At 44.9% G+C, this 22,912-nt stretch overlaps 1 protein-coding gene across 3 annotated transcripts in view; it reads left to right on the top strand.

The window, feature by feature from the left end:
- Nucleotides 1-1,017: 1,017 nt before the first annotated feature.
- cachd1 (cache domain containing 1) overlaps nucleotides 1,018-22,912 on the top strand; it is a 52,433-nt gene continuing 30,538 nt past the window's right edge. For 2 of the 3 annotated variants that reach the window (XR_002836111.2, XM_023794794.2), the window contains exons 1-2: nucleotides 1,018-1,677; nucleotides 21,576-21,638. Coding sequence is in view for 2 of the 3 variants with exons in the window: in XM_023794794.2 (XP_023650562.1) it covers nucleotides 1,468-1,677; nucleotides 21,576-21,638 (273 nt within the window). In the remaining variant the exon portion in view is untranslated. The remainder of the gene's footprint in view (nucleotides 1,678-21,575; nucleotides 21,639-22,912) is intronic. The other variant, XM_023794793.2, reaches the window with a different exon arrangement.

The following is a 22,912-nucleotide window of genomic DNA, read 5'->3' as shown; positions in this document are numbered from 1 at the left end:
AAACATTCAATTTAAATAAAATATATTTTACTGCGACAAATGTTTTTTCAAACATAAACATACTAGGATTACAGCAGATACCTCTTGCACATCTTAGATGTAAGAGAAATGCCAGTTTAAATGTCATATTAAACCAGTTTGACAAAGAAAGAGTGTCTGATGCCTACACAATTGAGATTATAATACCCTCACTGCTGTGTTTGAGTGATTTAAGTGGGCGGTATCTTCTGTGGGTGGGACTGGCCTGGTCTGAATCTAGGACAGAGTGACCCTTGTTGGCATCCAAGCAAAAGTCACCAGAATACAGTTTTGGCAAACACATAACCTGTTGTTTGTTACTGAGTGCTAGGTGTGTCAGAGCAATGCTAATGAGCGTCATTATACATCTCTAAATATATCCACATACAGTACATGCACAGGGCTGCTGTTTATTTTGTGTGGTTTTCCATCTGTAGCCTAAATGATCAAACACGGCATTGTGGGAATAGGATGTCATTAAGGACGACTCTAAAACACTGAAGGATCAACTTCTTCTGACATTTCATTTGGCTACCTTGAGGTTATAGAACCGGTTAGACAGAATACAGTCATTTTAAAAAAATAAATAAGGCTATTCACTGAAGTAAACTTTCTCCAGAGAATACAGTGCATAGATACAGGTCAATTAAGTTATCATGTTTTGCAGAAACAAGTTACCACTCTCAAAAACAACCTAAACTTCCCTGCTATAATTATAGGCCTATATGTGCAGAAAAAATCATTACAACTCATTATAACGCCTGTAGATAGCCTTGCGTAGTATAACTGATTACGAATCATACATCTATATTGCACTTAAAGGACGTAATATATAAAAAAATCAAAATATTCTTCAGTATCGTTTCAATACGATGCCCTCCAAAGACCTTCACCCGAGGTGTATTGTTAATCTTTCAAAGTAACAATAAGTGGTTCTGTCGTTCTTGTTAATTATTTTCCACCGTCTTCGTTGTTGTTTTATCGCAATGAAGCCGAAAATCAAGAATATCAGAGGCCATTATTTTGACTTTATACGTGGGGTCAGTAGGTGGGAAGGAGCGCGGTGAGTTTTTCTTCTTCTTGTTAAATCCCCGAGTTAAATCCCAATCCAGGTCCGGCGCGGTGTTTCGCTGCCGCGCCCCCTTTGTGATGCTCCGGGTCTGCCTGCGCTCCGAGCCGCCGCTGCCAGGGGGGTTCTCTCCTCCGTGCTTTCGCTCTCTTACGCCGCTTTAAATCATCGCTATCATTCCCCCCCCTACAATAAATGGACAACAGGAGGACGCGTTAATGCCCGCTCTCCAGCGCAAGGGAAGCAGCGCTTCGGATACCTGCTGGATTTTAGCTACAAAGTTTACAAATAGTTCGCAAGTTCCCCCCCCCCCCGCTTTCTTTCTTTTTTTTCCCAGGGCTGCCGAATTGCCAGGTTAGCCTTTAAGTGGCCGAGCCGTCATGGCGAGCCCGGCGTCGGAGGGCTCCGCGATCGCGGGCTGCAGTCGGCGGCGGAGCGGCGCCCTTCGGAGCCTCGTCGCCGTCTGCGCTCTGACCTGCTGCGGCTTTCGCTGCACGGGCGCCGCGTTTTCCATCCCGGAAGAAGCGCAAGTTTTAGCGGCGCAGATGAAGAGGCTTTCGGCGCAGGAGCTGGGGGTGTTCGCCATGCAGGTGAGGGACATGCGGCGAAACGGGAGGCTGCTTTTCTTGGGCGACAGGGACGATCACTTTTCTTGATTTTTTTTTTTTTTTTTTTTTTTTTTTAAGCAGTGGGTTATTTTATTTTAACTTTTGTTGGTCGATATCAAGATACCTGTCCGTACCTGTTTTCCTGGCTATTATAATGCAGTGGGGAAACATGCAGCAAAAGTACAAAAAGTGAAAGGGAAAGTCCATATGTAACTGTTCTTATTTTATTGATGTTTCCCACGAATAGCTATAATACTGTTCGAACCACAGGAGATCTGATATAGTGTGACGGATGGGTTTTTACTCTATTTTTTGTACTGGTGGTAATGTACCCAGCCTTTTACTGACTATAATAGGCGGCTATCAATACTGGTGATGCGATCGATGGTGTTTGATTTTTCTGGGATTCGATCCTGTAATCCCCTTTCTGCTTGTGAGATGTGGATATGTGTGTTAAACCTACCCTGTGGATTTGTCCCCTTTTGATTTTTAATTTTTAAAAATGTATTTGAGTTTTTGAATTTTTTTTCCTTAAATTTTACATTTTGACTTAAAGTGGTAAAAAATTTCAACCGCTGAATAAATCAAGGCCAATAAACGGTGCGGCTCAGAATAGACCTGTAATTTTAAAATAAAATAAAAATTTGTATACTTCAGCCTGGTCGTGTTTCACCGCAATGTTATCCCATTCATTGCTCTACACAGTGCGCTTATTGTGTGTGTGTGTGTGTGTGTGTGTGTGTGTGTTTGTGTGTGTGTGTGTGTGTGCGCGCGCGCGCGTTTTAATCCAGTACTTTTAAAAACGTGATTAACTGAACAGTACCTTTATTGTATAAGTGAGCGATTGTTTAGAAAATAAGGGAATTGTTCATTTGAACTGTAAACAGCCATAGAAGGACAAAGCAGGTAGTGTAAGATACATAAATTAGAGCAGGTATCCGAAAAGCAGTTTGCAGTGTAAACCTTCTGAGCCTGGGAAATATCTGTGTGTGTAAGGCCTCTGCAGAAAAAAAGCAGAAAGGACGATTAGAATATGAACAATATTATTTAATCGGAATCATCTGAATTTTTAGAACATTTAAAATATATTTATTTTTGCAGGACCAATAAACAAGACATGTTGCCTGTCAGTATAAGGCCTGCTTCTCCAAGTTTGGTTAGACTGCTATAATTTTAATACTTTTAATTTTTGGAAAGCAGGGCTGCTTTTAAGGTGTCAGTGGATCATCAGTGGCTTGGTTGCTATAAAATGACTGAGTCGGTAACAGAACCTTTGGCGATTCTGATGGTTCTTTGGGAGGCTTTTCCTCTCCCCTTCTGTCACTGGTTCTGAGGTTCTCCAGGCAAACGGCACTTTTTGTTATTTAGCGTTATGCGTTGTAGCTGTCTTCACACATCACGGAGATTGTGTATGCGGGGGGCGGAGGGGATGTGTGTGCAAATGGTGTTTCATCTGGAGTCTTTATCCTGCACCAGCGCTCTCTCAGAGGCCTACCCTCCTCCGTAACCTCTCTTTGTCACACTGTTGTGTCAATTCCTCCTTTTCTCGGAGGCAGGGAATGTCGTCTTCAGTGACTTATTTTTGGTTTAATTTTATTTTTCTGTGAACCAATCTGATCCCTTTTTTTGGGAAAGCAAAATATTGAAAATTGGTCATTCTCAAAGCAGACATTTTTCGAAGCGAGTGCGGAAGTGTAGTCTGTTCTGGTCAGATTTTAGGTACATCTGAAGGATTCTCTTGTTATGGTTTTAATACTGGGATCTGTGGTGTGGTGTGATGTTGTTATTTCAAGTAGCTTTTTAGTGGCGCTGGCTCGTGGTGGTTCAGTTAACTGGGCAAACTGGGAGGTGTATGTGTTTTGAATTAAATCCTGGATAATCCTTTGGATGTGACAGCCACATCATGCAGCGTTACGGGTTTCTAAAAAAAAATTTCGGGTGGATGTATGACGAGTTTCTGAGATGAAAACATACAGACCTGCGTGATCAGTTTGGCTATGAACAATTAACAAGCAAGGTGTTTTTACAGGGTAATGTGTCTCTGTTTTGCTGCTCAGTTCATGGTGCCAGGAGGTAACATTTACAGTGCTGGTTACTCATTTTGATATCTCATTTGACATTATAATTAACCAGAAAATGAAATTCTCTATGACGACGCTTAAAGCAGTGACTAAATCTCCTTCAGCTAATCTGATAGCTTGAGGTAACCAGTGTCAAGAGTGGCATGGACTGATCCTGTCTCTAATCTTTACTTTACAGTAATTCGGTTATTTTAATCGAAAGTGGAGTCTGGTTCGTCATTAGAACCGAGCTGAGGTCTCATATTTCAGCAGTAATGGTGTCTGCTATGGGATCTGTGCAGTTTTAGGCAGATCTAACTGGTGAAGAGGACCAGCCATCTTCTCATCTTCACCGTGTGACTGGTTGGTTTTGCCCCAATCACAGCAGTCTTCAGAGGCTGTCTAAATCATTTTTTTTTCTGCAGTATTATTTTGTTTTTATTAATCTTGGAAGAGCTTGACCTAAATTTTTGTAATCCCTCTCTCCCTTTCATGGTCTGGAAGTGAACCATTTGTTGGATTCGTTGCTAGGCTCGTGGCTGATGTTGCTGGTATTACATATTGTAATATTTACTCATGAATACAACTCAGATTAAATTATAGGAGTCATTTATATTTTCTAGTCTGGAACATTGCAAACTGATTGTGCTGTTTCTAGAATGGTTTATGGGATTGTCTTTACATAGTTGACTTAGTTGATGATGCATATTGTTCAATTCATTGACTATGGGAATCATCTGTTGGTTTATTTGGGTTGGTCTTTGATCTTGTGTAGGATCAGTGCTAATGGGGCTTTCCGTTGCCATGGCATTTGCTAAAATGGAGCCAAACGATTGGCCCACTTCTGAAGCTGTGGAGGGATGTGTGCTCCTTCATGGATGTTGATGGACATCCTCTCCTCCTGCTCGAAGGCCTTCCCTCCTGCTTTTTGCTGTCACTTGGCATTTCTCCTGCTGAATTTCTGCTCCCCTCAAGCAGCCCATCAACCTTCTTATGACCTTATCTTCCTGGGATTGTTCCAAGGTGTGATGACAGATGAAGTTGGGAGATCCTAGTGTTTGATCTGACTCGCTAGGTGCAGATGGCCTTTTTTAACCTTCAGCTGGACAACTGACAATTTCTGAAATTTGCTGCAGACTATGATTCTGTTTTCAGGCTGACGTTGGGACAGTGTCGTCTTGGCAAAAAGAGAGGTTCCAGTTTAATGCTGAAATGATGCATGTTTCAGTATATCTAAAGTATATCTGTTTGTGTGTGTTCAGAATTGAGTTTGAATTATATTGCCTTATAAACTGATTTAGATATAACGTTCCCTGATTGAATTGCCAACTAATTATAAAAAACAAATTATAGCTTTTTAAAACATTAAAGATTTCAGCCAGTAGAACTATTTATTGCATGATCTTTCCTTGGGAGTTTGCTTTAAGGCATGAAATGTGTCTCTGTCACAGCATGATTTACCGCTGTTTGTATAAAAAAATAATTGCAACTGAAAAAAAACTCAGCTGGGAAATTAATTCTCTTGCATGGCAAGGGTGAGAGAGGCATGTTTTCATAAGATGGCAAGGTAGTGTGGGGCAGACCTCCAGATCGTGAGGGTGTGGAGTGGCCTCGGGGCCTTCCTATTGGTTAAGGACGTGAAAGAGGAATAATGCAGTGAATACCGTTGCTCCAGATGTGCGCAAACTCTGAGATACTTCACTGTTGTCCTGCAGCTGTTTGACCTAAGTCATTGGTGGTCTGTGAGGTGATCCTCATCTCTGTCTTTGTTCCATGTTCTTCCACACCGTCACACCTTCTTCAACCTTCCTGGCTTTTTTTCTGGCAAACTTGAAATTTTTTATTTATTTCCATTTTGGCGAATCGCTGTGCAAACATGTCTTCGGCGTGCTGTTCCGGAGTTAACGATCTACGGATAACTTGCCCGTTAATCTCCTGAAAACACCCCACTTTGTAGTGATTTCGGCTGCCTCACAAAGCAAGTGGTTTCATTTTTTTTCTCTCTCTCTCCTGTGATCACTGGTAAACTTTGGAGTATGAGACACAATCCAGATTTTTCAAACTGAAATTTCCTCGTGCTGTGATCTGCCCAAACCTCTTTAAGACAAGTCTGCTTATATTTCGTGGTTCTTCTATTTGCATACGGTTTGTGTGAAATCGGAGAACAGATCGTTCTGGATGCTGACTGTATGGACGGAGTTTGTAGACGCGTGTATCTGTAACTTCCTTAATTAAACTGCCTGTGTAATTAACACAATCGGATGGCTCACTTATTTCCACGTGTTTGGGGTTGCTGATGAAGGGAGGTTTTGAGCAAATCGGGCCTTGTCTGGTCTCGGGATCTCCCTACAGGACCTTCAGCTGGGCTCAACAAGGGCTGGTATGAGCCCTTGGGGGGTTTGGTTGGTTCATAAGGCGAGCCTCTGTTTTGAAAGCAACTTGGGGAGGGGGGGGGGAATCAGTGGCTTTCGTGCTTGATTATCTGTGTTTTTTAACCCAATGAGCCCCAATCTCGCCACCCCACTGCCTTGGAGCTGGGCTGCCTGAGGCCTTCTCTCCCCTTCTGTCTCTTTCAGACCATATATATTATTTTTTACAAATATGATGTAAAGTGTAAATTTTAAACTCTGCAGTGTAAGCATGTGTAGCTAACAACTGTAAAATGACTTATTTTAATGATCAGGCCTTTGCTTTGGTGTGTGCGTGTGTGTGTGTGTATGTGTGTGTGTGTATGTGTGTGTGTGTGTGTGTGTGTGTGTGTGTGTGTGTGTGCGTGTGTGTGTTTGTGTGTGTGTGTGTGTGCGTGCGTGCGAGCGGGTTTACCTATCCTTATGGGGACATAATGTCCCCATAACGTGATAAATATCCGTTTTTTTTCCCTTATGGGGACCGGATTCCTGGTCCCCATAAGGGAAAACTCTATTTTATAAAAATCGGTGACTGCTATGAAAAAACTAAAAATGCAAAAACTCTTCTATTTTGTTAGGTTACTTATGGTTATGGTTAGGGCAAGGTGGGGGTTAAGGTTGTCATAGTTAGCGTTAGCATTTTTCCAATTGAAATGAATGAGCGGTCCCCATAAGGATATGTTTACCCTACATGTGCGTGCGTGTGTGTGTGTGGATTTGTGTCTGACACTTGTGAGTGATGTCATTGGAGGCACGCGGCCTTTAGGGTGAAGCGCTATGGTGAAGGGGTGCCGTGTTTTTATTGTCATGAATGAATGACTGGATGAATGACCAGCCCCACTGTTGGGATTCCTGGCTCTCGGAGTTTGGGCTCGGGGAGTTTTACGTGAAAGTGACGCACCCTTGTCCGAGCTTCTCATGCAATCCGAGAAGCCTTAAGAGAATCCGGAATCTTCATCCCCTTCCACTGTAAGTTCCCCCTTCCTGCTTCCACTAGCACTTCTGTAAAAACATGTGAGACTTGTGCTGCTGTTTATCCAGGAATTAATTTCTCCACATTACTTGTCTGCATTGTGGCTTTTGTGGGGGGGCAGGGGGGGGCTCTGTATGTTTCTCAGAAGTATGTTTCTTCTGCATGGCCTGCTCCTGTCGGGCCCATGCCACGCCCTGCGTTTGGAGATTTCTGGTGAAACACACATCTCCGTCTGGTGGTACCGTGTGTCTGTTTGCATTCGTTCGATCACAAACGCTAGATTCTAAATTTAAAAAATGTATCTTGAAGGTGAATATTTAGTCTGAAACTGGATCGTGTTGCGTCAACTTGATCTGCGTCTCTGGAAGGAATTCTGTTTATCCTTGGATGAAGCATGGATTCATACATGCTGATGTTAGGGTACCGCAATCAGAACTCGCTTGTTGTTTCCTCAGGGTTATGTTCTAAAGGTCTTCTGAGATGAGGACTTTTAATTAAATATATTGTTTTGACAGAAAGAGGGTCTCTTACGGCAGCCTCTGTCAGATAATTGCTATAAAGCTGAGTTGTTTTCTTTCTGGGGAATTCTGCTCTCTGGCTCACACAAAGCCTTTGTGTTTTACTTGAGCTAAAGGGCCTTTTTTTTTTTTTTTTTTTTAAATCTGAGCTGGGATCATGGCCCTTGAGGAAATGTGGGGGTGGGGGGGGGGTTCTGTCAGCAGTAACCAACTTGGGTGGCTTTGCAATGGTGGTTTGGTGGCACGAAGCTCCCTGAAACACTCCTGGCAGGTGCAAACTCGTCTCCTTCTCCCAGGCATGGGGACGTCACTCCTGTGGAGAGATCTTCCTGGAACATTCTGGAAATGTGCAGCATTTTCATTCAGAAAGTCTATTGCCTGTTCATTGGTAATGGTTGAAAAATAGTGCTAAATGTTAACCCCCCCAGTAGAAAAAAACTAAAATGGAAGTGCAAGCTACGTAGCTGTTTTAAAAACAAAGTTCCATTAGATTATTCTAGATGTGAGGTTTTTCTGTCTTGCATGTAATAATTTGATCATAGAATACTAACAAGCTGCCATGTTTTTGGTTACAAGGCTTCTGGTTCATATACTGAAACCGTCAATTCAGAGACATTGTTTGTAACTATGAATGTAAACCTGCAGATTGTCTTTTGTGCTAATGGGTAGAATTTTTCTTCCGCCACACTATTGTTTGTGCTGAAAAGTGTTTCTGGTTTTATGGACATGTGAGCTGGTATAGTGTTTGAGTTACCGAACCAGCTCTTAAAATGTCCAGGCTAGTTTTCTGCTATACTTGCTGTTGAGATCTTGCTGTGCAGAGATATATAAATTAAAGTTTGCTTGCTGAGAGATGAAACAGGAAGTCGTCTTGGGTGACCTTTGATCCGTGGCCCCTTTCGGCTGGCGGAGGGCTGTTTCGGAAGATGAAAGGAGGTCCGGGGCTTTTGAAAAGGAGCCACTAATTGGGGGCCAGAGAGGACTGGGCTCGCTCTGCGTGCGATAGGGAGACAGAAATGTTCTCCAGCTGTCTGTGTAGCTGTGGCCGTGTGCTTTTTTATTTTTTAAATTCTCCATCTTCGTGTCATTCTGACAAAGCTGACCATGGATTCTGCCGAGTCTCCCTTTGACAGAGGGCCTCTCTTTTTTTGAGGCAGTGCTCGTTAAACGCTGGAGCGATTTCGTGCCGAGACCGGAGTCCTCGCCGTGGTTTATTAGGAGGACCGGATCTCTGAAGATTCACAGCGAACGTTACAGACTTCATTCGCGATCCTAGTCTGTCCCATTTCGCACTGCTGCTGTGCCGAGATGGCGTGCCGGCAAATTCCTGCATGTGAATATGTGCTTCAATATGTCCTGGTTTGACAGGCTTTGATTGGCAGGGGCTTCTTCAAGGTAATTTCATCTTTGGAATCGTTTAATATGCAGTTCTATTTAGGAAATTAAGGATTCTTCTCCATATCAAGAACTACTGAAACAAGATGTGTTTTTTTTTTTTTTTTTAAACTATATATTTCTTTTTATTTTGTGACCCTTTAAATATGCTTGAAAGGAGAGGCCTTTTCCATGGGTTGGAGCATTATACAGATGCTCCCCGGATTATGATGGTCCGTGTTACAATATTTCGTCTTTAAGATGGCTAAAGATGGCTTATTCACTTTCCACACGTTCAGTAAATGACATGAGATATTAAACACTTTTAAAAATATATTAGTCTTTGTGTTGATTAGCTGCAGGCTAGTGTAAGTGTTCTGAGCATGCTAGGCTAGGCTAGGCTAATATGTTTGTTAGGGTTAGGTGTACTGCATTAACATGCATTTTCGACTTACGATAGGTTTATCGGAACGTAACCCCATTGTAATCTGGGGAGCGGTTGTATTCTGTAATGGTTTGGTCTTGTAATGTAGACTGTAATCCCTGCCGTCTGGTATAGGATTTCCCAGTTGGCTTGTGGCCTGTTTGAGCCCTAAATGAATTATCTCTGATTGAGCTGTTGATTTGAATTGTGCTGCTCATGTCCGGCTAAGCTGAACCTCTGAGGACTGTAAGAATTCCTAACTACCTATATTGCTGAATTAAATAAAATGTTTTTATCGAATGGTACCTGTTTGTGATTTTAATGAATGGCTTTAGATTTAACCATTCAAAGTTGGGAATTAAAGTGACTGAAAGCCTCTCTAAATACTTTTATAACACAGTACAAGGCATCCTTAATTCTTATACCGACCATTATAATGCATTATGAAGGTATCTATAGTTACCGTTACGGGTGAAAGCTTCATAAAGCATTCATAATACATAATAAACATGGCTATAATGTGTTATGTCTTTTTAAAAATAGTTATAGCTGTGTTTATAATGCTTCATGAACGCATTATAATGCATTATACATGACTGCTTTAAGTAAAGTGTTACCCTAATTTTTCTTAGCAGACACTTTTATCCAAAGCAACATACAATTGAGGATTCAGGGTCAGGTGGTTCCTAGAGCCAATGGGGGTTAAAGTTCTTATTCAAGGGCCCAATGGTGACTTTACCCTGCCGTCCACATGATTGCGAGCCGGCGACCTTCCATAGACAGGCCAGGCGTCCAGTGCTACTGAATCACACACCAGCCCAAAGACAGAGCATCTCTCTGTCTCCTGGATGGCAGCCAGGGACATTCACCACTGTACTAACGAGGTGAAATGTTTCACAGCCTTTGACCTTCTCACTGTTTCAGGGGCAGCTTTTCTGCAGTGATATAAGGTGAGCTCACAAACAGTTTGTGTTGGAGGTTAAAGGCTGTGGAGGAGAACAGGAGGTTCATGACAAACCTAACACACTTAAAGGATCAGCCAAGGTTAGCTGCCAGTTTTGCAGAGCAGCCCTCCAGTGTCCTACTGAGCCGTTCCCACCAACCTCCGCTGCAGCTTATCAGAGCCAATAGGAAACTTGCTCTGGGTGAGGGGTGTGGCCTGTAGTCATCTTGGGAACCACAGGTCAGCTGACTGAGGTTTCGCATGTTTGTTAGTACCATCTGCCCCTCATTCTATGCCCATATTTTATTTACTTTTTGCACCTAGTAACTTAAAGCCAAAGGTTCCTCTCACGCTCCCTATAACAGCTTTACTGTCCCCATGTATCTCCCAGTATCTTTAGAACGTGGGTTACGCTTGGCATTTTGGGAAGGTGAAGTTGAGCCGCCGCGATGAGCTGGAACAAGCCCAACGGTCTCATTGGTGAGGCTCGTTAGGGACTGACAGAGGTCACGGTGACCGTGTGCCTGAGGGGGAGGTAGTTGGGGAATGCTGCTTGCATGTCTGAAGCATGTTCTGCGCATTTGTTCATTCCAGGATGTTATTTATATTTTGCCTGGGTAATTGTATAGGGCATCCATACGGATATTAGAATGATCTACTTAGAATCAATGAAGTAGGGCTAGATCTGCCTATTAATAAACACATATTAGTACCTGCAAACAGGTCTTTGGCACCTGGTCCCTCAGGATTATCACAAGACAGACAGTGGTGTTAATTTTGAGGCTTTTAATCTCGAAACTAAAATTTTAATTTATTCCCTTGTCATATGTAAAGACCCATTTGTTACTCTTTATTAATTTACTGACAAAGGGCCATTCTCTGTGGAGATGCGGGGGGGCACGTGATTTATTTGGTTTGTTTATTTGACTCGGATTAATGGATGACATATTGCACCCCCCCCCCACCCCCCCTTCCCAATGGAGCGTTAATTCCATCAAAGGTCTCCCCGTCTGTGCACCTCCCTTATGTTGACAGATCTGATGTGTGCACTGTTAACCAATCTCATCTTCTTGCTTTATGGGCTGAGGGCTGTGCCTGGTAATGGGGGCTTGACAAGATCATATGATTAGGTTGATTTCACCAGCTAGCCGAAGTACATATCTCCAAGAACAAAGGTAAGAGCTGTTCAGTGTATGGGAGCAGGATTTGAGGATCATCAATGCCTTTGAACTTCAGTGTGGGTGAAAGCTTTAAGAATACCACAGACTGCAAGGAAAACAAACAAGTGGATTCTTGATCAGATCAAACCTGAACTTTCATTTGAAGCTAAAATTAATGACTGAAGCTGTCCTATTTTTGCAATTTTATAATTTAGTACTTTTGGGGGGAAAAACACACAATACCCGTAAAGTAATGTAAGGTAAAAGATAAGAGGATGATTTGCAACAAGATACGGCCTTTGGAAAGCTGGAAGGACCAGGACAGAAGATGTTTACATTCATTTTATTTAGCTGAACCTTTTGTCCGAAGTGACGTACAAACGAGAGATTGCTCTGATATCATGGTACCCACATGGTCACCAGGGGTCTACATGGACTTGGTGGCACCTAATAATAATAATCATATGTCATGTAATACAACCACAGGAAGTAATAAAAGAAGGTTTCAAAGATTAGAATTTAGGAAAATGACACTAAACTCATCCTTTTTTTTAGAATGGTGGTAATACTGATATTACCTTTCGTTAGGTTGGGTGATGTTTTATTCTGGGGGGAACCAGCATAAAAATACCAGTGCCCCAGTATATCTGAGAGGTGCTCAGCTGCTTGACAGACCTACATGTAAATTACAGGAGGGGGGGGATTGGAGAGAGAGTGGGAGGGTGGGGGTTAGTGAGGTATGGCGATGAAGGTGTGCGTGTGGCATATCTCCTTATAGATATGGAGCGCTGTGTGGTTGATGGATGATGCTCTTCAGAGTGTCATTAGTGTCAGGCGGCTGTTTTTCAGGGTAACGTATCGAAGGTGCTGGTGTGTTAATCCCTTTTAAAGAGACGTCACTACCTGATAGGATTCCAGAGCTTGGAAAAAAAGCTTCCTGGAGCTTACCTGCATTTTCCCCCTTTGTCACTTTATCCCTCAGAACAAGCCTTCACTGTTTCCTCACTGGATGGGGGGGGGGGGGCTTGCATCTGACATGTGTTCACCGGCCAATCAGCTCGGTCGTTCCAGCGGCAACATGAAAGAGGCCCATCTCCACTCTCTCTTAGAGTGCAGGCGTGTTTATAATATTTCAGCGTGTTGGACGCTGTTTATCTACAGAAGGCTCGCGTCCAGCCGCACTCTGCAGTCGTCACTTTTAGCACCATCTGCCTCCACACTCAGCTCTTACGCATTAATTATCAGTGTAGTTCAAGCAATCTGCGGCCATCAGCCAATGCTTACAACTGCATCCAGAACAATGTCATGCACCTCTTTTTTATTTTAAAACACCTCGGGCAGCAAATTCATTATACCATTTTTGGTATGTGTTGGAAGACTTTTAAAGAAATAGGTGCTGTCAGATTCGGCTAAACAATCTTGTGCAGAGACGGTGTAGAAATTGTGTGAGACGTAAAAGCCTCAACGGCTGGGAAATCCAGCAGATGTTGGGTTATAAGATTCTTCTGGAGTCTCATGCATATAAAAATAAAGTCATTAACGAAAGCTCATTAGTCTTTTATTTCTTTATTTTTAATTTTGCTGTTCATAAAATATGTTGTTCAGTGATCTGATTAAATTCAGCAATGGGGGGCCTTTTCTACTCCCAAAATAGTGTTTATGATTATAGTTTAACATTTATGAGTAGTTTAATGCCTAAAACTGATGAATTTTTTTAATGAACGAGAAATTGAGATGTAATTCATGATATAAAAAGATTTTTTTTTATTTTTTTTATTTCCTTCTCCTGTTGGATTATTTTGCAAACTGGGACTTTGATGACCGTAGCTGTAGATTGTGTGTGTTGTTCTGCTTTGTGTGTGAGCTGGATAAAGGCTGGTCCTGGACGAGCATGAAGGTGTCGACATTTACATGTGACTGGATGATTTGATGTGAAAATCGGAGTTTGCGGGTTGCAAGTGTGTGTGACTCTTGTGTTGTTGGAGAGCTGGTGTACATGGAAACGGAATTCCACAGAAGTATGGATTAACCTGTGAACATCCATTGCCATGAATTCTGTTGGAGTTTGCTGGCTGTTCTGGGCATTTTAACTTGGGTTACTCGCAGTGCTAAAATTGGCATTTCGCATGTGTGATCAAAGGAAGTGTTTTATTATGGATTTCTTGCTCTAAATTGGCCTCCTAGCTGGCTTGGTAGTCTTTTAATTATGTGGATGATGATGATGGTTGTTAGTAAGTCATTACTGGAGACCATCTCATTGTATGATTAATGTTCAGAGTGCACTCTTTGTAGGTTTGCTTAAGAAGGCCGCGTCTGTCTTTTCCGACCCAGTGTGACCCTCCTTGCCTCTGACAGTGCTGTTTACCCTTCTCCTAGATCTCTCGTAATGAACCTAAAAACAGCAGTGTGCCAAATTATTGCTCTAGATGGCCTGTGGACTGTGATATTCAGCAGGTGCCGTGGGTAATTTCTCAAAGTAATGGTGGGTGAATCTGGTTGAATGAGCTGCATACGGATTCTTTGCTACAGAGTTGAGTGCCCTTATTGTGGGTCTCTGTTGCTGGGGGGGGGGGGGTGTTCAGGTTTTCATGTGCGGGGGTAAAGAGCTGCATTCCGTATCTTCCAGGCTCATGGTGAGATACCTGTATGGTCCATGCAGAGGTGATTGTGCAGGTGGATTGAGGCTACGTACACCTCGCTACGTTTTAATTTAAAAATGCAGACATTAGTCTTTGTTTTAGCCTTTCATCCACACTACTCAGAGGTTTCAGGGCAGAAAAATAGAGACTTCTGTAAATGCTCTCATAGCCGTAATATTTTGAAAACTCTGTCTTAATGTTGTGATATGGATGAGTGAAAACAGACTTTTGAAAATGGACTCTAAAAGCGCCTTGATTGGTCCCTACTCATCACATGGCCCTTGCCTGATTTGATCCCTCTCATGGTCTGATTGGTCACCTGGCCACCTTACACAGAAGTAAGGCGGCCAGGAATTACATGTGTCGAACCTGCCGTCCGACTGCAGGTTCTGGCAATTGGGGATGTGGTACAATAGCCCATCGGCAGCGTTGACCCAGTCTTGGTGAACTTTTCTTGAGGTGAACCTTGTTTTCTTGGAGATGCCAGTGCTTTTCTGCTTTGCTTGGTCGGCTACCCTATAAGGGGGAAATGCTGGCTTCCAGTCAAGTGCTACGGCTCTGATTTACAGCCCACACCATTAAAAAATGTGGACACTTCAAATTTGATTGTACTCTGAAAGAACGCTTGACGAACCTCGATTGCACCCCCTGTGCTGAGAAAGGGCTTGGTTGACTTTGCTTTGTTACCTTATCCAGACAAAGGAAATAAAAAAAAAAAAAACTGAAGCTAATCCTAGCCGCGGAGCTGAATGGGCGAAGTGTCAGCAATAACCTGGATTGGTAGAGCTGGGGGGTGATTAAAATGCTCCTCTTAGCTTTTGGTGTCAGAAGAACTGAGATGCCACCAGGGGCACGATCTGACGATGGCGCTCCTCTCAGAGGGGGTTGTTAAGCGTGATCTGTTTTGTGAGGAGGAGCATGTGTGACATCTCCGTGCTTCAGAAGTGTCTTGGGCTCAGGCTGTGGGGGTGGGGGGGGGGTGGGGGCGACACACATGTCTGGTACTGTTCCCTGATAAATCAACATGCTAGGACTGGTCAGCTTTTAGGGGAGCGATCTTTGAAATCACTTTGCATGCACTTGTTGAGAGTATCAGCTTGGACAAGCTTAGCTTAGTCGTCGTACTGTTATTTTGGAGGTTAGGCTTTAGAGGAACGAGCGTTCCGCTCTCACGGTTCTTTGTGTTCCGCTCTCACACTCACTCTCACGGTTCTTTGTGTTCCGCTCTCACACTCACTCTCACGGTTCTTTGTGTTCCGCTCTCACACTCACTCTCACGGTTCTTTGTGTTCTGCTCCCACACTCACTCTCTCTTGGTTCTTTGTGTTCCGCTCTCACACTCACTCTCTCACGGTTCTTTGTGTTCCGCTCCCACACTCACTCTCTCACGGTTCTTTGTGTTCCGCTCTCACACTCACTCTCTCACGGTTCTTTGTGTTCCGCTCTCACACTCACTCTCTCACGGTTCTTTGTGTTCCGCTCTCACACTCACTCTCTCACGGTTCTTTGTGTTCCGCTGGCACACCCTGCATTTCCTTTGGTCACGGACCTGTGTCTCCTTGGCTCTGTGTCGGTAGGACACTGTTCCCAAGCCCAGTGCCAGCGCCTCTGGCGTGCCTGTCTGGGCCGCCCAGGCAAAGAGCTCGGATCTTGGCGGGACGCTCTGCCGTGGGAGGTGTCGCTGTGTGGCCCGGAGCCTCTTCTCTCCTTTGATCTGCCCCCAGGGGCCTCAACCAAGGGCCTACATCTGTCTGCCTGGTGTGTCCCAAAGGCTCTGGGTTCACGCCTCGCATACAAAGTCCTTCTGCTTTTTTGAAATCTGCTCTTAGGACTTTGACTTTCTCATACAAGAGAATAAGGTGAACAGTTTTCGGAGATGACTCCTTTTTGCGGGCCTGCATGGTGGAACGGCATTTAGCATGGTTGCCCCTCACTTCCGGAGACCAGGGTTCACCTCTCTGCTCCGGCTCTGTGTGCGTGGAGCTTTGAATAAGGAGGACTCCTTCATTTGCCCTGTGTATATACACGAGATACATAGACAAGAGAAATGTGCTTAGACCTCCACTGTTTTTATTATCGAATGGCGTTTGGTCTGTCCTTACTAATTTCCTGTTATTTCTCTTAAAACATGCTTAACGGCCTATTTGTTTAGGCTGCTTTCTTCACTTAGAATTAAACTTTATTTTTTAGGTTCGTTTTGGTTTTGCAGAACATGGGTACACTAGGATGCAGCGGTATAAAGTTTCTTCTGCACATCTTTCTATTGATGGGGCATCAGCACCCTGTATCCTCGAGGGCTTCGCCCGTTATGCTGCAGTAATGTCACCTCTGCTGTGGTCGGCATCTCTGGTTTCCCGGACGATGTAGGCGGTGCCAAGCGTTGGCCAATGGGTATCAGTCGGCAGTGGCCCCACCCCCCATGTCACCCCAGGCTGGCCTTCTGAGGCTTCCAGCAGGAAAACCCCCGCTTGCTGTCTTCTGTTTTCATTCAGTGTTGTCTGATTACCTTTTGTTGGGAACAGAGGGGACTCCATCAGTGGGTACTGCTTAGTTGCGCTTAATTGCTGAAGTGAAGTGAGCATTAGGGCAGGCGGCGGGCGCTAAACTCTCCTGTGTGAGAGAAAGGCATCTCCAGTATGTTTGTGGGGCTGGGTTTCTCCAAGCTTGGGTTTAGGACATCAGACTGTGGGTCATGGAGAAATGGCCCAGGAGGGTTCGTCAGGGGTTGAGGGATGTCATCCAGCCGATCCTGCTTCAGATGATGGTCCTGGACAATGTCTGCCTGCTTACTGCAGTCCTTCCCAACCTTTTCCCTGCCACAGCACACTGTCCTTAAGGTAACTACCCCAGGGCACGCCATTGATTAACACACACCGCCGACTGGCTCTTACCAGTCCCGCGGATCACATTGCTCTTAACGGCTGGTTCAGCACCAGGTACGTTTTCAGAAAGTTGTCCATCTTGTCTTTTTACTACAGGGCGGTTTGCAGATTGTTGAACATGCAATTATAAAGCGGCCTTATTCTCAGCTGCATTTTATTACATCGTAAGTGCACTGAAAGCCTATTGGACAATTAAATGAATTAAAAGTTGCATATACACAAAGCTTTTTCTTTGTATAAGCCACCTAAAATACCTTCATAATTAAACTATTAGTACATAAGCTTTTCTGTAGTTATAAATATACACACTCCAAAGCGAAATTGCACAACATTAAGCCTGTTTTTTTTTTGCCCAGGAGAGAGTGTGTGCGCGTGTGTATGTACAGTATTCACAGCACACCTGACCGGTTCTAATAGCACAACTGATGAATATACCACCATTGCGCATTCTGACAAGAGGATATTCACAGCCTGGTCGGGGCGTGCAGTGCTGCTGTGCTTGGGATCATTGTCCTGTTGCATGACCCAGCTTTAGCTGTTATACAGATGGCCTCACATTTGACTACGGTACTTTGGTTCATGGTCAGACTCATTGACTGCAAGGTGCCCAGGTCCGGTGGCTGCAGAACAAGCCCAAATCTTCCCTCCACCACTGTGCTTGACAGGTGTTTATGCTGATATTCTACGCTTGGGTTTCGCCAAACGTGACGCTGTGCATCATGGCCAAACATCTCCACTTTGGTCTCATCTGTCCAAAGGACATTGTTGCAGAAGTCTTGCGGTTTGTTCAGATGCAACTTTACAAACCGAAGCCGTGCTACCATGTTCTTTGTAGAGAGAAGAGTCTTTCTTCTGGCAACCCTTCCAAACAAGCCATACTTGTTCAGTCTTTTTCTAATTGTACTGTCATGAACTTCAACATTTAGCATTCTATCTGAGGCCTGTAGAGTCTGAGATGCAGCTCTTGGGTTTTTTGCGGTTTCTCTGAGCATTGCCTGGTCTGACCTTGGGGTGAATTTGCTGGAACATCCACTAATGGGAAGATCGGTAACTGTCTTAATTGTGTTCCACTTATGAATAATCTTTCTCACTGTAGAATGACTAACTTCAAGTTGTTTGGAAATGGCCTTATAACCCTTCCCAGATTGATGGGCAGCAGCTGATGCTTCTCTAAGATCATTGCTGATGTCTTTCCTCCTTGGCATTGTGGTGTAACACACACCTGACTGCTCCAGGCCAGCAATCTGCCAAAACCTCTGCTTTTATAGAGGTTGTCACACATGTTGATGATCAGTTAATCAGGTGCCTTTGATTAGCAGCCTCTGGCTGATACTTACCCACTTAATTCCTATGGAAGCAGTGAAGCTGTGTTCAATTTTTCACACACTGCTTCTGCATTTTGGCTTAGTTTTTATTGAATAACGACATGGTGTAATATGTCATTTGTTGTTGTTCATCTGAGGTTGTATTTACCTAATGTTAAGACCTGCAAAGGACCAGCTTTTTAATGATGTCCTGATAACTAAAGCCTTAGACCTGACGGAGGGTCTGCTTGGCTTACGGTGAAGATTTGGGTCTAAGCACAGGGTCAGCGGTCCTTTCGGCGGGTGAAAAGTGAAATGGAGGCGTGGGGTTAGGAAAACAATAAATGCCTCCATACAAACACCTGTAAGCCATTACGGCCTGTGGCTGGTCTTTAAATGCATGCGGAACCTTTTTTCTTACCCCCAGTCAAAAGTGAACCTATGGGCGTAACCCTCTCTATTTCACTGTCTTCCCCAAACCTTGCCTGTGGCTCAGCGGGTTAGGACGCTGTGCTTGTGATCGGAAAGTTGCTGTTCAAATCCCAGGGTCGGCAGAGTGATGTCACAGTTGGGTCCTTGAGCAAGGCCCTTTAATCTTAACTGCATCAGGGACTGTCCAACTCTGCTTTCTCAAATTTTGGTGGTTCTGTAGTAAACAGTTTCCTTGCTCTTGAAGGTAAATGTACTATGTAAGTATTATTAGCATTCCCTCCCCCACCCTAGGTGAACAAAACCTTGAGTCTATTATTGTTAAGAACCCAAGTGATATGACAACTGTCACACGCATTTATGCAAACTGTTGTTTCTCAGTGTTTTTCTTCTCCTGGTCTCCCAGAATGCTCTCTCCTGTTTCCCTGCCTCACTCGACCTCTCCACTATTCTGACGGTTTATTTTCCTGTCTAAATGGGGGGGGGGGGGGTACTACATCAGCTGTACCATACCAAATACCATCTTCAAAGACCTGTCTGCTCGCCTGAGACAGCTTCCCGGATTTAGAAATGTCAGTGAGATTTCCAATTTGCACTGGGCTTTGGGCAAAAAGTGATTTAATAACCAAACTACAAATGGGCTGTGTTACTTTTTGTGGCGGGGGGCTGGCTTATTTTTATGGCAGAAGATTCTGCATGAAGTGGGGTTAAAACCATTTTTATATAGTGCAGGATGTTCCCCTCTGTTTTGGAGTGGTTCTCACAGATGGAGGCTGCTTTGTGTTGTCCTCTTTGCCGGGCCTAAGTGGGTTTGGAAAGAGAAGGGTGGCGGGTGAAGGGGGTGGGGGGCATCAGAGACAAAACAAAGATGCCTGCTTCTGACTGAGCACATGCAAAAGGGGGGGGGGGGGTACCTGCCTGCTCCACGGCTTCCTATCTGCCGCCTGGCCTTTCATCTCCAGGGCCGAGACCCCATCTCCGCCTGGCCCTCTGGGCCCAGGGTCTCCGTGGCGACAGGTTGGCTTTTTAATGTTTTTTTTTCCTAAGCTACCAGTCGTGCCTGGAGATGGAAGCCTGGCTGCCTGGGTCCCAGCGGTGGGTGCTGAGCTCCGTCTCGCGGGTCTGCGCCTCTGCCGAGCCTGACGGCCATGGGGTTTCGGTGGGCCGGGTGGTGCTGACCTCGCGGCCCGAAGAGAGGATTAGGGAACTTCATCTGAAAGCTGCTTTCACACGATTGTGTCCTTTCAGTCGGCTGTAAAATCCCGAATTAATATGGTTTGCAGCTTGCCGGCCACTTTTTGAAGACGCCCGAATTGCTAATAGGTTTATCCTCGGACGGCGGGATTTTAACGGGGAAGAGCGTTGCTCTGCTGCCTGACACAGATCTCGTTTCTCACCCGCATACGAGAGCTCGTAGCCGAAATGGCATTTAGCGGCGGATTTATCAAGGCCTGAGTCGCACAATGGCTGTTAACAAGACCCATCAGAATGTCTGAGTGTCTAGATGTCCCTCCACATTTCCGGAGTGGTCACTATTATTTCACAATTTTGGTGGTCATGTGAAGGGTTTGTCACACGTCTTTGGCTACAAGGATGGCACTGAGGCAGGCTCACTTTTGTGCCATTGTCCTTTTAGGAGGTGGGGGTAGCGATGGGGGAAATGAGACTGAGAGCTTAGGAGGGTGGGGTTTACCTAACGCTGTCAATCACTGTCCAGTTTAAGCCAATAGGAAGTTTACTGGGGTGCAGTTTCACACTGCATAATAATCCCAGCCAATTCACTGCCTTCTTCCTCCCATCCCTAGGCAAACTGGAGGGGGTACAGCTTTATGGCATTGGCATGAACCTTACCTGGACTGAAGTGCACTTTCTGACCAGTTGGAGGCAGTGCTGAGCCTGAGCCGGCTTCTGTTTTATTAATATTCGTCTTGGGGGGGGAGTTGAGTGCATGCTGCCTTTGAGAATGGTCTCCTCAGATGTTATACGTAGATAAACGTATGACTGAATGGATTTGGACTGTCTCCACCCTGTTTTCAGAGATACAGCAGGACCGTCCTTGGACAGTCAACACCTTACGATAGGCTGCCGAGTTTGCAATAACCTGCGTCGAACATATGGTCCCAGCTGGGGGGGGGGGGGGCGAAAGGCCTGTACATGATCCCTGACCCGTGTATTTCAGCCAGAAGTGTTTGGCCTGTATTTGGTTCTGGGGAGTTTGAGTTATGATAGGGGGGTAGTTTACGTAATTTAAGTCTAACATAGTGTCTTTTTTCGGGGATTAGAACTGTGATGGAGTGGGACGCTTATGGATGTGTGAGGTCTTGGGCGTTTCTTTGAAGCGCATGAAAACATGCAAGGGATTGCGGAGGGATTGCGAAGGCAGGCAGTCGCGCTGCCTGTCGGCATGCTCCGAGCGAGACCGTGAAGACCTGTGGTTTCGGGGGCGTAGGAATAATGTTTGTGAAGAGATGTCAAAATGGTGGTATGTTATTGTATTTTTTTTTGTATATTCCTTACTTGCCCGTGACGTTGCCTTGCCTCAGTGCTCGTCAGAACTGTGTTCGCGCTCTTTCCCTTCGGCCTGTTCCTTGTGCCACGTCGTCTGAATGCCGTGTCTTAAATGAGGAATGTCCCAATTCTCTTTGCTGTGTGAGCGTGAGGGATGGAGTGTGACTCGCAACATTCATGCAGAATGTCACCCTGAAATGATCTTCTGTTGAATCGCTTCAGATCGACCCCTAATGCTTTTCTCTCGCCTCTTCACAGAGAATATTCAACTCCTTCGTCTACTCTGAGAAGATTTCCAACGGAGAGACTGAAGTCCAGCAGGTGAGCCCCCTCCTAATCTCCAGCCTGTGGGGGGGGGGAAGGGGTCCTAGCCAGCTCGCCATTCACCCTAACCCACATACACCTTAAATACCTGCCTTCGTTTTCCGAAATGTTAATCTTGTAAACCACCTGTCACACATTTAAATGTCTTGCTAAATCTCCTTTCGCCAAGCGAGAAAAATGACTAAGACTCTAAAATGTTTCTCTAACCTAAAGTTTCTCAGTTGTTTGAGCAATATGGCGGAAACACGCGTGTCATCCTGTCCGTAACCTTGATCAAAAGGAAGAAGCTTCCGGAAAAACAATGCTCTGTATCTGTTGAAAACCATACCCACCGCCCTACCCCCTTCCCGCCTTTGCTGTCTGTTAATGCGTCCATGGTCTCTTGTTCGAGAAGCAGCCACTACTGTGTGTAGAATGAGGGGGGTTGGGGTTTGAGTACAGCTCTAACCAAACTGTAATTAGAAGAATCCTGACAGACATTCTCTCTGGGCCCCTGTCAGAGATGAGCTGCTCTTCCCAGCTTCGCTTGCATGTTGTTAGCATGGTAATGGCTGCTGTCCCCAGAGCTGTCAAGTCCCCCCCCCCATTTTTCCAAGTACCCTAGAGCAGCACTGCCTGTGTATCTGCCTCGCAGGCATTCATCAGCCGCAAATGGGGATTTTCCAAACGCGGCTTGCTACTTTTTGTTCTTGCTGGTGATTGGTTGCCTGGAGAGGCAGCCTTTCCAGGGTGACTTTGATTACAGCCTCCTTAGGCTTCGTTCTGCACCCGGCTTGAGAGGCTTCTGAGCTGCATTTGGTTTTGAGCCACGTGGAACGTCATGGACGGCAGTTCTGGCTGCTCTGCTCCTCGTGGTCGGTTTGGTTCCGCTGGGTAGCCTTGTTGTCTCTCACCTCCAGGTCGGGGGTTTGTTCTGCCGCAGTTGGCGCGGGGATTCCTCTGGGTACTCAGGTTTCTCCCTACTGTCCAAAAATAGGCGACAGTAGTTTGGTTCCTCAATAATTGGCCATAATGTGTGTGCCTTACGAAGGGCTGGCACCAGAGGTCCATAGTTCAGGTCCAGAAAGTAAAAATCCAGACCAAGACTTTGCTTTAATCAACCAGTTGAGTACTTTGTGGCTGTGACTCTTTATACTCAACCGGTTGAGTACTTTGTGGCTGTGACTCTTTATACTCAACCGGTTGAGTACTTTGTGGCTGTGACTCTTTATACTCAACCGGTTGAGTACTTTGTGGCTGTGACTCTTTATACTCAACCGGTTGAGTACTTT

The sequence above is a fragment of the Paramormyrops kingsleyae genome, chromosome 15 (assembly GCF_048594095.1).
Source record: "Paramormyrops kingsleyae isolate MSU_618 chromosome 15, PKINGS_0.4, whole genome shotgun sequence".
NCBI lineage: Eukaryota > Metazoa > Chordata > Actinopteri > Osteoglossiformes > Mormyridae > Paramormyrops > Paramormyrops kingsleyae.
This window is presented reverse-complemented; position numbering and strand designations above follow the sequence as displayed.